The sequence below is a fragment of the Drosophila obscura genome, unplaced genomic scaffold (genome assembly GCF_018151105.1).
Source record: "Drosophila obscura isolate BZ-5 IFL unplaced genomic scaffold, ASM1815110v1 contig_192, whole genome shotgun sequence".
Lineage (NCBI taxonomy): Eukaryota > Metazoa > Arthropoda > Insecta > Diptera > Drosophilidae > Drosophila > Drosophila obscura.
The window spans coordinates 5,300,441-5,313,809 of record NW_024542781.1 but is presented as its reverse complement, the minus strand read 5'-3'; the positions used below and the strand labels follow the sequence as shown (position 1 = coordinate 5,313,809).

The following is a 13,369-nucleotide window of genomic DNA, read 5'->3' as shown; positions in this document are numbered from 1 at the left end:
AGTCAGTGGTGCAGCAGTAGAGTAAATATCTATTATTGTTCAGCATTTCTACTGCCCACTGCTTAACTTTGTCATCTGCATACATATGTACATATTCATGCTCCCGCACGGCAGCAGCCTATGCCGCCATTCTCTCGCGTCTTCAACTCACACTCTTCTTTCTATCGCCTTTCGCTATCACTCTCTCGATCTGTCGCTCTCTCGCTCGCATTAGGGCACGGGCAATTCGGCCCGCCTGCCCTTTGAATTAGTCTGGATCTAGCAACCACTGCACATCGTCTTGGAATCGAGCTATTCAATCCGACACCGTCTTGTACCGACCCCCGCTTCTACAATCTGACCCCGTCTTGAATCCAGCTAACTCTCCAACCGACTCGTCATCAATCTAACTCGAACCTTTCGCTATCTCTTTGATTCTGTATCGCCTTCATACTGTTTACAACAATAAACCATATTTAACCTAAACAACCATTGTCTCGTTAATAAACATATCGCAAAACTACGCTAGTGAAAAAGCTCGCTAGCTCAACACTATGTTCTAATATTTTTTTGTTTCTGATTATCCTGCTGGACCTTGTTGTAAAGTTTTTCCCTAAATTCATTTAGTTCGCTAAGGAATTCGTGTTCGTTATTGAATTTAATTTAATTCCCTGTTGAATGTATGTGTCCGTCCTGTAAATAATTCGTATGGTGTCATTTTTGTTGCTGAGTATAGTTAGCTTCTTGTTTTTCTTGTTGGCTAAAATAATCCTATAAATTTCTGTTAATGAGGAATGTAGTCTCTCTACTGGAGAATTACTCGATGATTGTTGAAATGAAGTAACATGAAGCTGTATATTATATTGGTCACAGAAATCCCTAAAGATTTTTCCAGAAAATTCTGCGCCTTGGTCACAGACAAGTTTTTCTGGAATTCCGTGTGTAGTAAGAAAATTCCTAAGTGCTCTTGTTACATTTGGACAGTCCCTGGAAGGGATAGTGTATCCAGTAGCAAACTTTGAAAATTTATCTATTACTGTTAACAGAATTTTTCCGTTAATAAAATAAAGGTCAATGTGAACTATTGCTAACGGGTATGGAGGCGATTCAGTTTCCTGATATTTGATTTTTTGATGTCTTCTGTCGTATTTGAGTGTTTGACAAAGCTCACAATTATTAATTACACTACTCGACAAAATTGAACTTTTGATTTAAGCTGTGAACCAAAATGACTTTTTCTGATAGATTTCGGGATTTAAAATTTGTTGTAGTACTTTAGTTTTTTTTTTATGGTGTCATTATTTTTTAAAGAATTTTTAAAATCTGGTATTTTTTTTCTTGTTTTTTTTCAGAGGTAGTGCTTCTATTTTTCACATAACTTTAGTATCTTATATCTTGTTGCATTAAACTTTGCAGTTCTGAAAAGCTGACAGGCGCAGCTATAAATCCGACCCAGACCTTTTGTATCTGCAGCTTAACGCCTGGAAGATATTAAGCTTTCAAATTCAAATTTCATCATTTTTTGCGGTATTTTTTTTTTTTTAATTTTGACTTTAAAAACTCGGGAAAAGTCAAACAAAAAATAATTCTCGGCCAACATTTCTGGTTTTATTGTTTTGCTCATTAGAATCTATGGATAAACGGTGGAGCTAAAATTCGTTAACCAAACCTCAAAAGTGAAAAAATAGACAAAAAATACTTTTTACCAAAATTGCAACCCCTTTTCGTTTGCTTTGTTTCCAATTGGCAGTTGGGCCCGCAACCTTCCAAAAAGTATTTTTTGTTTATTTTTTCACTTTTGACGTTTGGTTAACGAACTGAAAAGTTCTATGCAACCAGATGTAAGATACTTAAGTTATGTGAAAAGAAACATTAATTTCAGACAAAATTATTTTTGAGTTGTTTTGGTCAAACGGCTCCAAATTGACCGTTTATCCATAGTTTCCTATAAGCAATACCTTAAACGACGCCGAAAAAAATTATGAAATTTGAATTTGAAAGCTTAATATTTTCCAGGCGGTAAGCTGCAGATACAAAGATACAATTTATAGCTGCAGTTGTCAGCTTTTCGGAACTGCAAAAATCTATGCAAGCAGATATAAGCTACTTAAGTTATGTGAAAACAGGGGCACTACCTCTGAAAAAAAACAAACAAAAAATACCAGATTTTAAAAAATTCTTAAAAAAAAAACTACACGAAAAAAAAAACATTATTCGTTAAAAAAATTTAAACCCTGAAATCTATAAGAATCTATATTTTGGGCCACAGCCTAATTCTAGTGTTGACTAGTGTTACTTGTGAGATTTTTTGTTTCATTTGGGGAAATAAATTGTTCTTTAAAGATGATTATATGTTTCTTCAATGCCTCTGTGATTAGAATTTGTGTGATATTTATTTATTTCTAATTCCTGTTCCTCAGTTGAACTTATATCTTTCAGCATATATTTATATCGAACTAATTTATACAACTCTGTACTTGCGAAATATTTTGTATATGCTTCTTTAATTTACTCAATTCCATATCAGAAACTAATATTGCGTAAATTCTGTTAGCTTTTAGAATGTCTTTTAATATCTTTACAAATTTTTCTATGGTATAATTTTGTTCTGTAAATATTCTTCGTATTTGTTTTTAAAAGGTGTCACCAATTCTACTTTTGAATTTTTATCAGTCTTAAAAATTATTTGGATGTTGAACTCGTTCAATGGGCTATCAGATACTTTTATTTCGTTTAATTTTTTTGCTGTATCTGATCTATGCATATTAATGTCTATTGATACACGACTTAATGCGTCGGCGACTGTGTTTTGTGACCCTTTCGTATATTCTATTTATAATCATATTCTAGAAGTTTTAGTTTCCAACGAACTAATTTCGAGTTTGGTTCTTTAAAATTCATTAACCATGTTAATGGTCTATGATCCGTCCTTATAGTAAACTTTTGCCCAAAAAGATATGGTCTGAAGTATTTATTAGCCCATATTATAGCTAGCATTTCCTTTTCTACCGTGGAATAATTTAGTTCAGTATCTGACAAGGTCCTGCTAGCAAATGACACCGGTCTATCTGATCCTATGCCACCCTGTGACAATACGGCACCAATGGCTACGTTAATAGCATCCGTAGTCAAAATAAATGGTTTAGTGAAATCTGGGTAACGCAGGATAGGTTCATTGCATAGCAAGGTCTTACATTTTTTGAAAGCTCTTTCATATTCCTCATCGATTTTTACTGCTGCTTTTCCTTTTAATTTTTGGGTCAGTGGTTTTGTTATCTTTGCAAAGTCCTGAATAAATTTTCTGTAATAACCCAGTAGGCCAAGAAATGACTTTATTTCCTTTCTTGTTTTTGGCATTGGAAATGCTTTTATGGTTTCAATTTTTTTTGGATTGGGTTTAACACCTTCTTTCGAAACAATGTGTCCCAGATATTCTATATATTTTGTAAAGAACTCGGACTCATTTGGTTGGAGTTTAAACCCGGCTTTGGATAATTTTTCGAATATCTGCACTAAGTGTGTATTATGTTCCTGTAACGAAGGTGAAAAAACTATTATATCGTCTAGATAAACCAGACAGCATTTTCCGTTTAGATCTGCTAGGACATTATCCATTACTCTTTGGAACGTGGCTGGGGCGTTAGTCAAGCCGAATGGCATACAAATGAATTCGAAATGTCCGCCTTCTGCTGAGAAAGCGGTTTTTATCGTATCTGTAGGTTCCATTTCCACTTGATGGTACCTGCTAGCTAGATCTAGTGCCGTTAAATATTTTTCTCTACCGATCTTATCTTAAACTTCGTTAATGTTAAGCATTGGGTATTTGTCTTTAACAGTTTTTTCGTTTAATTTTCTATAATCTACGACTAATCTCCACTTCTTTTTGTTTGATGCATCCATCTTTTTGATACTAGAAACACGGGAGCGCTCCAATGACTGTGATTATGCTTGATAATATTTTGGTCTAACAGTTTATTTATATGATTTTGTATTTATTGGGATTCAATTCGACTATATCTAAAAGGTTTTGTATATATTGGAATTTCGTCTGTGGTTTTAATCTTATGTTTGACTAGATTTGTGAATGAGAGATGAGCGTTTTCTTCATAAAACAACTTTGGGAATTGTTTGCAAAGATTTTTTAAGGTTGATCTTTCTTCGTCATTAAGGTGTTCTGTCCTTAATAGTTTAAAGTTATCATTTGTGTCACCATTGCTTGGTGCTATTATATTTGGTAGGGGATTTGATTCAAAGTAATCAGATTCAAAGAATTCGTCTACTTTTAATTGTGAATCTAGAAATAATTTCTGCTTCTGTTCTGAATAGTTTACTACTTCCATTAGACTATGTCCATTCTGTGCTCTATACAACCCTCCGCAGATGATTAAATTTTCGTTAATTTTTATGCTGTCGCAGATAAACACACCATTGGGAATACTAACTGACAATCGAACAAGAGCCTTTGATTCTTCATCGATTATATGTAGTTCAGTAGCTGAATTAAATTGTTGATGTGAAGTGATTTCGAAATTTTTTGTTCGTAAAGTTTGTTTTGGAATATTAACGATGGCTCCCACTTGTTTTAAAATATCCATTCCAATTAATCCATGAAAATATTCATGAAAGTGGAATAGCATTAATTGGAATTGTTGTCTGTCATTAAATTCGTTAAAAAGTGGAATGTAAGTTTTCTTACGTATATAATGTGTGATGAGAATTGTTTTTATGGTTACTGGAATATTGAGTTCTATATGATCATGGTTCGGTATTAATGATGGGTCAATAAATGAAATAGATGCGCCAGTATCTATTAAAAATCGAAGTGGTTCTTTGGATTGGCAAAGTTTTATTAAAATATATGGTAGATTAGGGCTGTAGAAAATTCGAAACTATGTTTTGATGCCTTTACTTAGGCTTGAGACGCGGGAATTAGTAGTAGAGACCAGAGCTGTGGGCGGAGATAAAAGGCGATCAAGAAATAAACCGTGCGAGACGAAGTTCAATTTACGATTGCTTTATTCCCACGCATCGCTTGTCGGCTATGCTGCGGGCGTGTAGTTGCATGTTGCTATGATTTACAGTGGCGGGACTTCATGTCGTAACCTTACGAACTACATTACATTCCATACATAACTTCATTGGTTTTCTACTTATTTACTCTTATTCTATTGTGTAACGACATTCCGGCCGCCTTGAACGACCGCACGTCGGGCTTCAACATATCGGCAAAAGTGCCAGCTTATGGATCGGGCGTCTAATCACGCCCCCTCCTGTTCGCACCTCTGCCACCCTGACCTTGCCGTCTGCTCCCACGACGACGCTGGTGACCCTGCCGGTGATCCACCGCTGCGGCGGCGTATGGTCGTTGTGGACCACCACCATGGCGCCGACCTCGATGTTGGCCTCTGGGGTTTGCCATTTGCTGCGTGCTTGCAGGTTGTGGACGTAGTCCTTCGACCAAGCCTGCCAGAACCGTCGTTTGAGCTCTGAGAGTAGTTGCCACCTCTTGGTAAAGGTGGTACCGCTGCTCCGTCCGTCTGGCTCGCACTCTTGCGGCAGCGAACGAAGGGGCTGGCCGATTAAAAAATGGCCTGGCGTCAGCACCTCTCCGTCGTTCGGATCCGTACTGGCTGGAGTGAGCGGCCTGGAGTTCATGATGGCCTCGGCCTCGGCCAACACGGTCCTCACCTCGCTCTCGGTGAGCGCGGCGTCCGCGACCTGCCGCACGATCAGGAGCTTTGCCGACTTGACTGCCGCCTCCCATAAACCGCCGAAGTGCGGTGCTCGCGGGGGGATGAATTTCCACTCCATCCCTTGCTCCGCTGCGAACGTCCTCAGGCTGGACTGCTGCTCCTCGAACGCTTCCTGAAGCCTCTGCAGCTCGTTCCGGGCTCCGACGAAATTTGTCCCGTTGTCGGAATACATCCTCAGCGGAACGCCACGTCTTGCGATGAAGCTTTTTAGAGATAAAAGAAAACAATTAGTCGACAGGTCTGGGACAAGCTCTAAATGGACGGCCTTCGAAGCGAAACACACAAATACCGCGATGTACATTTTGAGCGGCTGACGACCTCGAATCCGAAGCGAGACGTTGATGGGACCACAAAAGTCTACCCCGCAAATCAGGAACGGACGACCTTCCCTAAACCTGTCTGCTGGAAGATTCCCCATAATCTGACCCATCAATTTAGGTTTGTATCGAAAACAGTGGATGCATCTCCTCACTATGCGAGTGCATTCTCGCCGTGCATTTACTAGCCAAATCTCTTGTCTCAGCAAACTTACTAATGTCTTTGCATTGGCGTGACAATTTTTAAAATGCAGGTTCCTTAAATAGAGTTCGACGAATTGACTCTTGGCGGGAAGTAGAACCGGAAACTTAGCCTCTATTGGCACTGGAGCATGCAACAGCCTTCCTCCGACCCTGATCAGTGTAAACGATCGCCCCTCCTCTGATCTTTTTTGGATAAAAGGGGCCATCATCTGCAGGCTCGGTTGCAGCGTATTCCCTTTCTTCAGCTTCTTAAACTCTTCAGAGAAGACGCTTCGCTGAACCAGCTCCATCAATTTTAGAGACGATTGCTGCAACTCCTTTGCAGTTAGCTCCCTGTAATGTTCCTTGTTCTTGCCGATATTAGCAAATCGGTATACATACGCAAAAACTCGAACTAATTTGGGGTACGACGAAAAACGAGAAAATATTTCATTTGAAAATGAGTTCGCAACGCCAATTAGAACCTGGGCGGACCGTTTCGCCTCGGAGTTCTTCACATCATCTGGGATGTTAAAATGCGGGTTCTCTGGCCAACAATGCTCAGGCTCACATAAAAATTTCGGACCTTCTAGCCATATGGACTCCAGGAGCTCAGGCACTTCGCATCCGCGAGACGCCAAGTCCGCTGGATTCGACAGCGATGGGACATGACGCCACGTAATGCCCTGACATAGCTCCTGAATCATGGCTACTCTATTTGAGACAAATACTGCAAGTGACGACGGTTGGGTTTTAATCCAATGTAGCGTTATTTCTGAATCCGTCCAGAAAAATACGCTCTCGATTCGACACTTTTCCAAAACTTGCTTTACGTAGGCCCAAAATTGCGCCAATAACGCTGCGGCGCACAATTCGAGCCTCGGGATGGTCTTTGTTTTTAGGGGAGCTACTCTTGCTTTCCCAGCGATCAATCGAACGTACGTTTGACCTTCGAAAAGCGCTCGCACATAAATGCAGCACCCATACGCTTGACTAGACGCGTCCGCGAAGCCATGCACTTGAATCGACGAGCACCCACTAGCCATAACGTACCGAGGCACGGCTATTTTTTCAAGACCACACAAGTTTAGCTTTAGCCTCTCCCAGCTTGTATGCAGTGACATTGGGATGGCTTCATCCCAATCCAGTTGAAGCTGCCACAGCTTCTGGAGGAAAATTTTCGCTGTTATGCTGATTGGACTAAGTAGCCCAAGCGGATCAAACAGTCGAGCACTAATTGACAGAATGGTGCGCTTAGTCGGATTCAAGTTTGTGAAGCTATCTTCCAAGTGATACCGGAACGTATCTGTTCTTGGACTCCACCTCATCCCCAATGTTTTGGTCGAATCGGCATCATTGAATGATAGGGATTTCTCCTCATTGTTTCCATCCATTAGTTCTGGATGGTTCGAAAACCATTTCGAAAGCTGAAACCCTCCGCAGCCAAGAATCTCAGACACCTGATCGCAAATCGACTTCAGCGTGTCTACGTCATCGGCTCCTGTCAGCATGTCGTCTACATAAAAATCACTGCAGATCACCTCAGAACCCTTCTTGTGGGTGTCTCTGTGGCGTACACCGAGCTCGTGCAAACAACGAATGGCAAGGAAAGGTGCTGCGGAAGTACCATAGGTAACTGTGTTCAACCGAAAAATTTGCAATTGATCGGTGGGATGTTCTCGCCACACGATGAGTTGGAAATTCCGGTCTTTTACGGCCACATCCACTTGCCTATACATTTTCGAAACGTCTGCCGTTAAAGCATACCGATTCACCCGAAATCGAACGAGTGATAAAAATAATTCCCTCTGAATAGTAGGTCCCACCATAAGTAAATCGTTTAATGACCACCCAGTTGTGGTCTTGCTCGACGCGTCAAAAACGACTCGAAGCTTGGTGGAACTGCTATCAGGCCTCAGGACGCACTGGTGTGGTATAAAATAATGTGGTCCTGGCGGAATCGCGTTGTCTGTCGGAGACATAGCTCGATATATTCTTTCATGAAACTGAGATACATGTCTCTCAGCTCACTCTCTCTTAACGTTCGTCGCTCTAACGATAAGAAACGACGTTTTGCGACCTCGAAGGACGACCCCAACGATACTGGGTCTGTCTTGAAAGGCAACGGTATTTGAAACCTTCCGGTCGGTAAATTGCAGACATTGGCTTTGAAAAACTCTTCGCATGCCAGCTGCTCTGCCGAATTTGTTTGAGCATGTTTTTCTTCTGGCGTTGCATCTATCTCCCACAGTCTTTCGACCATTTGAGATAGAGAGTCTTCTTCCGGTGAGTAGGTTGCGACGCAGCAAGCGGCTTCTCCAGTCAGAAGCTTGCTACACCGACCTGAAGCTACCCAACCTAAAAGGGTCTTTTGCAACAATGGTGCCCCTTCACCCAGTTTTATTTGGCCTGTGCACAACAGATCGAAGAACGAGTCTGCTCCAATCAGCATATCTACCCTTTGAGGTCGATGGAATGCTGGATCTGCCAACTCCACATTCGCAGGAATTTTCCACTGCTTAATGGGCAGACTTCTGTCAGGCTGCTGATTGGTAATGCTGCTAAGAACCCAGAAATCTGCTACGAAACTATGGTTATTTAACCTGGAGTATATTGTCGTCGAGACTTCACTCCTCGACACCGAGCTTGACTTGCCTACAGATGTCACTGTCAGGCAACGGTTGACCCTTGCCAACCTTAGCGATTGCGCTAGACTTTCTGTCATGAAATTGACCTGTGAACCCGAATCCAACAACACTCTTGCTAAGTGAACTTGGCCAAATCTGTCCCGAACTCTTACCACTGCTGTGGCAAGGATGACATGCTCGGGCTCACTGGATGCCTGCTTCACCTGCGCAGGATGGGACGATGCTTGTACTCCTATTGCCTGACTTTCTGAATCTGCGCTCTGAGCTGCGTATCTATGCAAGAGGGTGTGATGCCTCTGTGAACAAACTCTGCACTTAGAGGATGTGCACTGAGATACCCTATGTCCAGATTGGAGGCAATTAATGCATAATTGCTTGCCTTTTGCGAACTCGAAACGCTCCAAGACGGGTATTGCCCCAAATCCCTGGCAGTTTCCGATCGAATGGTTGGCGCCGCAATATAAACACTTGGGGTCGATCGACTTTTCGGCCCTCGCGCAAGAAAATGACGATCTGCTGGTTTTCTTGCTGGTCGACGGCATGTCAAACTTTGGTTTGCCTCTCGCTTTGGATGACTCCTCTGCTGAAAGGTGCTGGTACCGGCGGTTCAACATTTTCGCACAATCCGACCAGCAAGGGAGCTCATCGTAGTTAAGCTGCTCCTCATACTTTGTTTTTGTGTATGGGTCCACCTTGGATAACACCAGATGTATTATCATGGCGTTAGCAACCTCTCGCTCGTCTCCCAACGATAAAAGCGACTCAAGAATGGCTGACACTGTATCTATAGTTGATCGCAATGCAGACGCTGACGGCTTGGTTACGGCAGGAATGTCAAACAACTGGGCAAGTGTCTCAAAGAATATTAAGCACTTGTTGTCGTACACCCTCTTCAAACTTTCTAACGCCTTTGGATAGTTGGCATCTGACATTTGGAACGCCTTAACGGTTCCCAAGGCTTCATCGGACAAGCACGATATGAGATGGTTGAACTTCTCTATATTGGACAACGACGGGTCGGAATCTACCAAACTTTCAAACAGACTAATAAACTGTTTGTAATCCGCATGCTTGCCGCTGAACTTCGGCAACTTCAATTTTGGCAAATTGGAGTGGTGGTGTGTGGGTGCTGAATTCATGTATGGTTGAGGGGATCTGTTGGTCGCTGCCGACATGTACAGAGCCTTTGTGATCACACACGTTTCTTCCAACGCCGCCCTATCTGAATTATCTGGGTCTAGTACATCGATCTCGGACTGCAGTGCCATTGCTTTTTCAATATAGGAGTTCAATATTTCCAAACGACATTGGATTTGTAATGGATCCAGCGAAATTGAACCCTCCTCAAATGCTATCCTCATTCGATTTATATCTTCGCTTATCTTCTCCAACCTCACATACAATTTTGTGAGCTTCGTGCTTCCACACATTCCGCTCCCAGTTGCCTTCTCTTCATCATGATCTTTAGACATGTTGATTAAATTACCAACGTTGGCTGTTCCTAACTTCTAAACTTCAAACTTGCTAAGCGAAGGCGACGATAACCTGAGGAAATGCACTGCGTTCAATGAGAACAATGTTTGACAGTACGGCAAAAGTATTCAAGTACCCACGTATAAACGTATTAGGTTCGATGCGACAACGACTGCAACAGTTAGAACAGACAAAAACGCAACAAACGCAACCGAGCTCTGTCACGGCGAACCAAACTCGACCCACGTTCGATCCCCTACGAAACGGACGTCTGGAGTTCCAATGCGCGCAACGCTAAGCTAAGCGTACGCAACCAACATCAAGTTTGGCTCGACACACTGAGCTCGAACCAAGTTCGAACCAATAAGCAAACGCAATTCTAATGCGCGCAACGCACTCGACTCCCAATTAGAACAGCGTTCGACCCGAAAACTAAGTGGCGAACGATGTTTAATTGAGTGGCGCAATATAAGAGCGGATGATCAGCTCTCTCGCGCATACGACAAGCTCGGCGACACCAGCTAGAAAATTAGATGTCAAAGCGCACACAAATACCTAAATTAGAACAGCGTTCGACCCAAAACGAAGTGGCGAACGATGTTTCAATTGATTGGCACAATATAAGAGCGGATGATCAGCTCTCGTCACAAACGACAAGCTGGGCGACACCAGTTAGAGAGTTGGATAACCACGAAGCTGCGGGAGCAAAGTTACGACGAGGGTACTGCACGAACGTAAACTTAAGAGAACCGTATGCTGTACATTAAAGAGCGCGAAAATTAGTTTACCGCTGCAAGGGTCAATGTTTTCTCAGCGAACGAAACGAAATGCGAAATAATGCTACCAAATGCGAAATGAGCGGTAAACTATGTCGTTGGCGCCTTCTAATACTCTTCCCGAACTACCCAGCTCTCACGAATAGTTAAACGGTAGGTGAATGTATGTACAATACTGTTCAATGCCAAGCCAATAGGTATTAAACGCTATTATTTTAGCCACTATTGCTTTGGCATTGTTACCTGGTCGTCGGATGAATCCACTTCCCTGGGCGTTGGCAACTCAATGTCCATGTTCTGCTTCGGTTGTAGGTGTGGATGGCGGTCTCCAATTCCGTGATCTTCCTTCTGGATTGTCGATTGGCGGTTTTTTCGCGGCTTTAACTCGCGAAAAGCGTTCTGGTCGAACAACGATTTAAAACGAAAACTAATCCCAAAGTCCCTGCTCGGGCGCCATGTAGAAAATTCGAAACTATGTTTTGATGCCTTTACTTAGGCTTGAGACGCGGGAATTAGTAGTAGAGACCAGAGCTGTGGGCGGAGATAAAAGGCGATCAAGAAATAAACCGTGCGAGACGAAGTTCAATTTACGATTGCTTTATTCCCACGCATCGCTTGTCGGCTATGCTGCGGGCGTGTAGTTGCATGTTGCTATGATTTACAGTGGCGGGACTTCATGTCGTAACCTTACGAACTACATTACATTCCATACATAACTTCATTGGTTTTCTACTTATTTACTCTTATTCTATTGTGTAACGACAAGGGCCATGATCATTTTTATACCCGTACTCAAAAAGAGTTAAGGGGTATATTAGATTTGTGGTAAAAGTGGATGTGTGTAACGCAGAGAAGGAAACGTTTCCGACCCCATAAAGTATATATATTCTTGATCAGCATTAATAGCCGAGTCGATAGAGCCATGTCTGTCTGTCCGTCTGTCCGTCTTGTTTGACGCCTGGATCTCAGAGACTATAAAAGCTAGAGGAACCAAATTTTGTTTCCAGACTCATGTGATATCACACTGCTACAAGTGTATTTCAAAATTTCGCCCCGCCCCCTTCCGCCCCCACAAAGGACGAAAATCTGTGGCATCCACAATTTTAACGATACGATAAAACTAAAAACGCAGTATCATAGAGAATGACCATATCTACCAGATTTCCGGATCTGAATCAGATCGGATCATAATTATAGCCAGAATGAAGAAATTAATTTTCAGTTGCTTCCCCTGCCCCCACCAGCAAACGACAACGCAACTCATTTTCCTTCTCGCTCGCACACTGTATCTGATCTATGCATATTAATGTTTATTGATACACGACTTAATGCGTCGGCGACTGTGTTTTGTGACCCTTTCGTATATTCTATTTATAATCATATTCTAGAAGTTTTAGTTTCCAACGAACTAATTTCGAGTTTGGTTCTTTAAAATTCATTAACCATGTTAATGGTCTATGATCCGTCCTTATAGTAAACTTTTGCCCAAAAAGATATGGTCTGAAGTATTTATTAGCCCATATTATAGCTAGCATTTCCTTTTCTACCGTGGAATAATTTAGTTCAGTATCTGACAAGGTCCTGCTAGCAAATGACACCGGTCTATCTGATCCTATGCCACCCTGTGACAATACGGCACCAATGGCTACGTTAATAGCATCCGTAGTCAAAATAAATGGTTTAGTGAAATCTGGGTAACGCAGGATAGGTTCATTGCATAGCAAGGTCTTACATTTTTTGAAAGCTCTTTCATATTCCTCATCGATTTTTACTGCTGCTTTTCCTTTTAATTTTTGGGTCAGTGGTTTTGTTATCTTTGCAAAGTCCTGAATAAATTTTCTGTAATAACCCAGTAGGCCAAGAAATGACTTTATTTCCTTTCTTGTTTTTGGCATTGGAAATGCTTTTATGGTTTCAATTTTTTTTGGATTGGGTTTAACACCTTCTTTCGAAACAATGTGTCCCAGATATTCTATATATTTTGTAAAGAACTCGGACTCATTTGGTTGGAGTTTAAACCCGGCTTTGGATAATTTTTCGAATATCTGCACTAAGTGTGTATTATGTTCCTGTAACGAAGGTGAAAAAACTATTATATCGTCTAGATAAACCAGACAGCATTTTCCGTTTAGATCTGCTAGGACATTATCCATTACTCTTTGGAACGTGGCTGGGGCGTTAGTCAAGCCGAATGGCATACAAATGAATTCGAAATGTCCGCCTTCTGCTGAGAAAGCGGT

At 41.8% G+C, this 13,369-nt stretch overlaps 1 protein-coding gene across 1 annotated transcript; it reads right to left on the bottom strand.

The window, feature by feature from the left end:
• Positions 1 to 5,033: 5,033 nt before the first annotated feature.
• Positions 5,034 to 11,442, bottom strand: LOC111073815. The gene is made up of 2 exons (XM_022366321.2): positions 11,373 to 11,442; positions 5,034 to 5,935 (listed from the first exon to the last, which is right to left on the bottom strand). The coding sequence occupies exon 2, from the start codon at positions 5,902 to 5,904 to the stop codon at positions 5,194 to 5,196; it is 711 nt and encodes a 236-aa protein (XP_022222013.2). The 5' UTR covers positions 5,905 to 5,935; positions 11,373 to 11,442; the 3' UTR covers positions 5,034 to 5,193.
• Between the last annotated feature and the right edge of the window lie 1,927 nt (positions 11,443 to 13,369).

Excerpts from the sequence above, each read along its gene's own strand:
- LOC111073815 (XM_022366321.2), bottom strand. The coding sequence starts at position 5,904 with ATGTATTCCGACAACGGGACAAATTTCGTCGGAGCCCGGAACGAGCTG.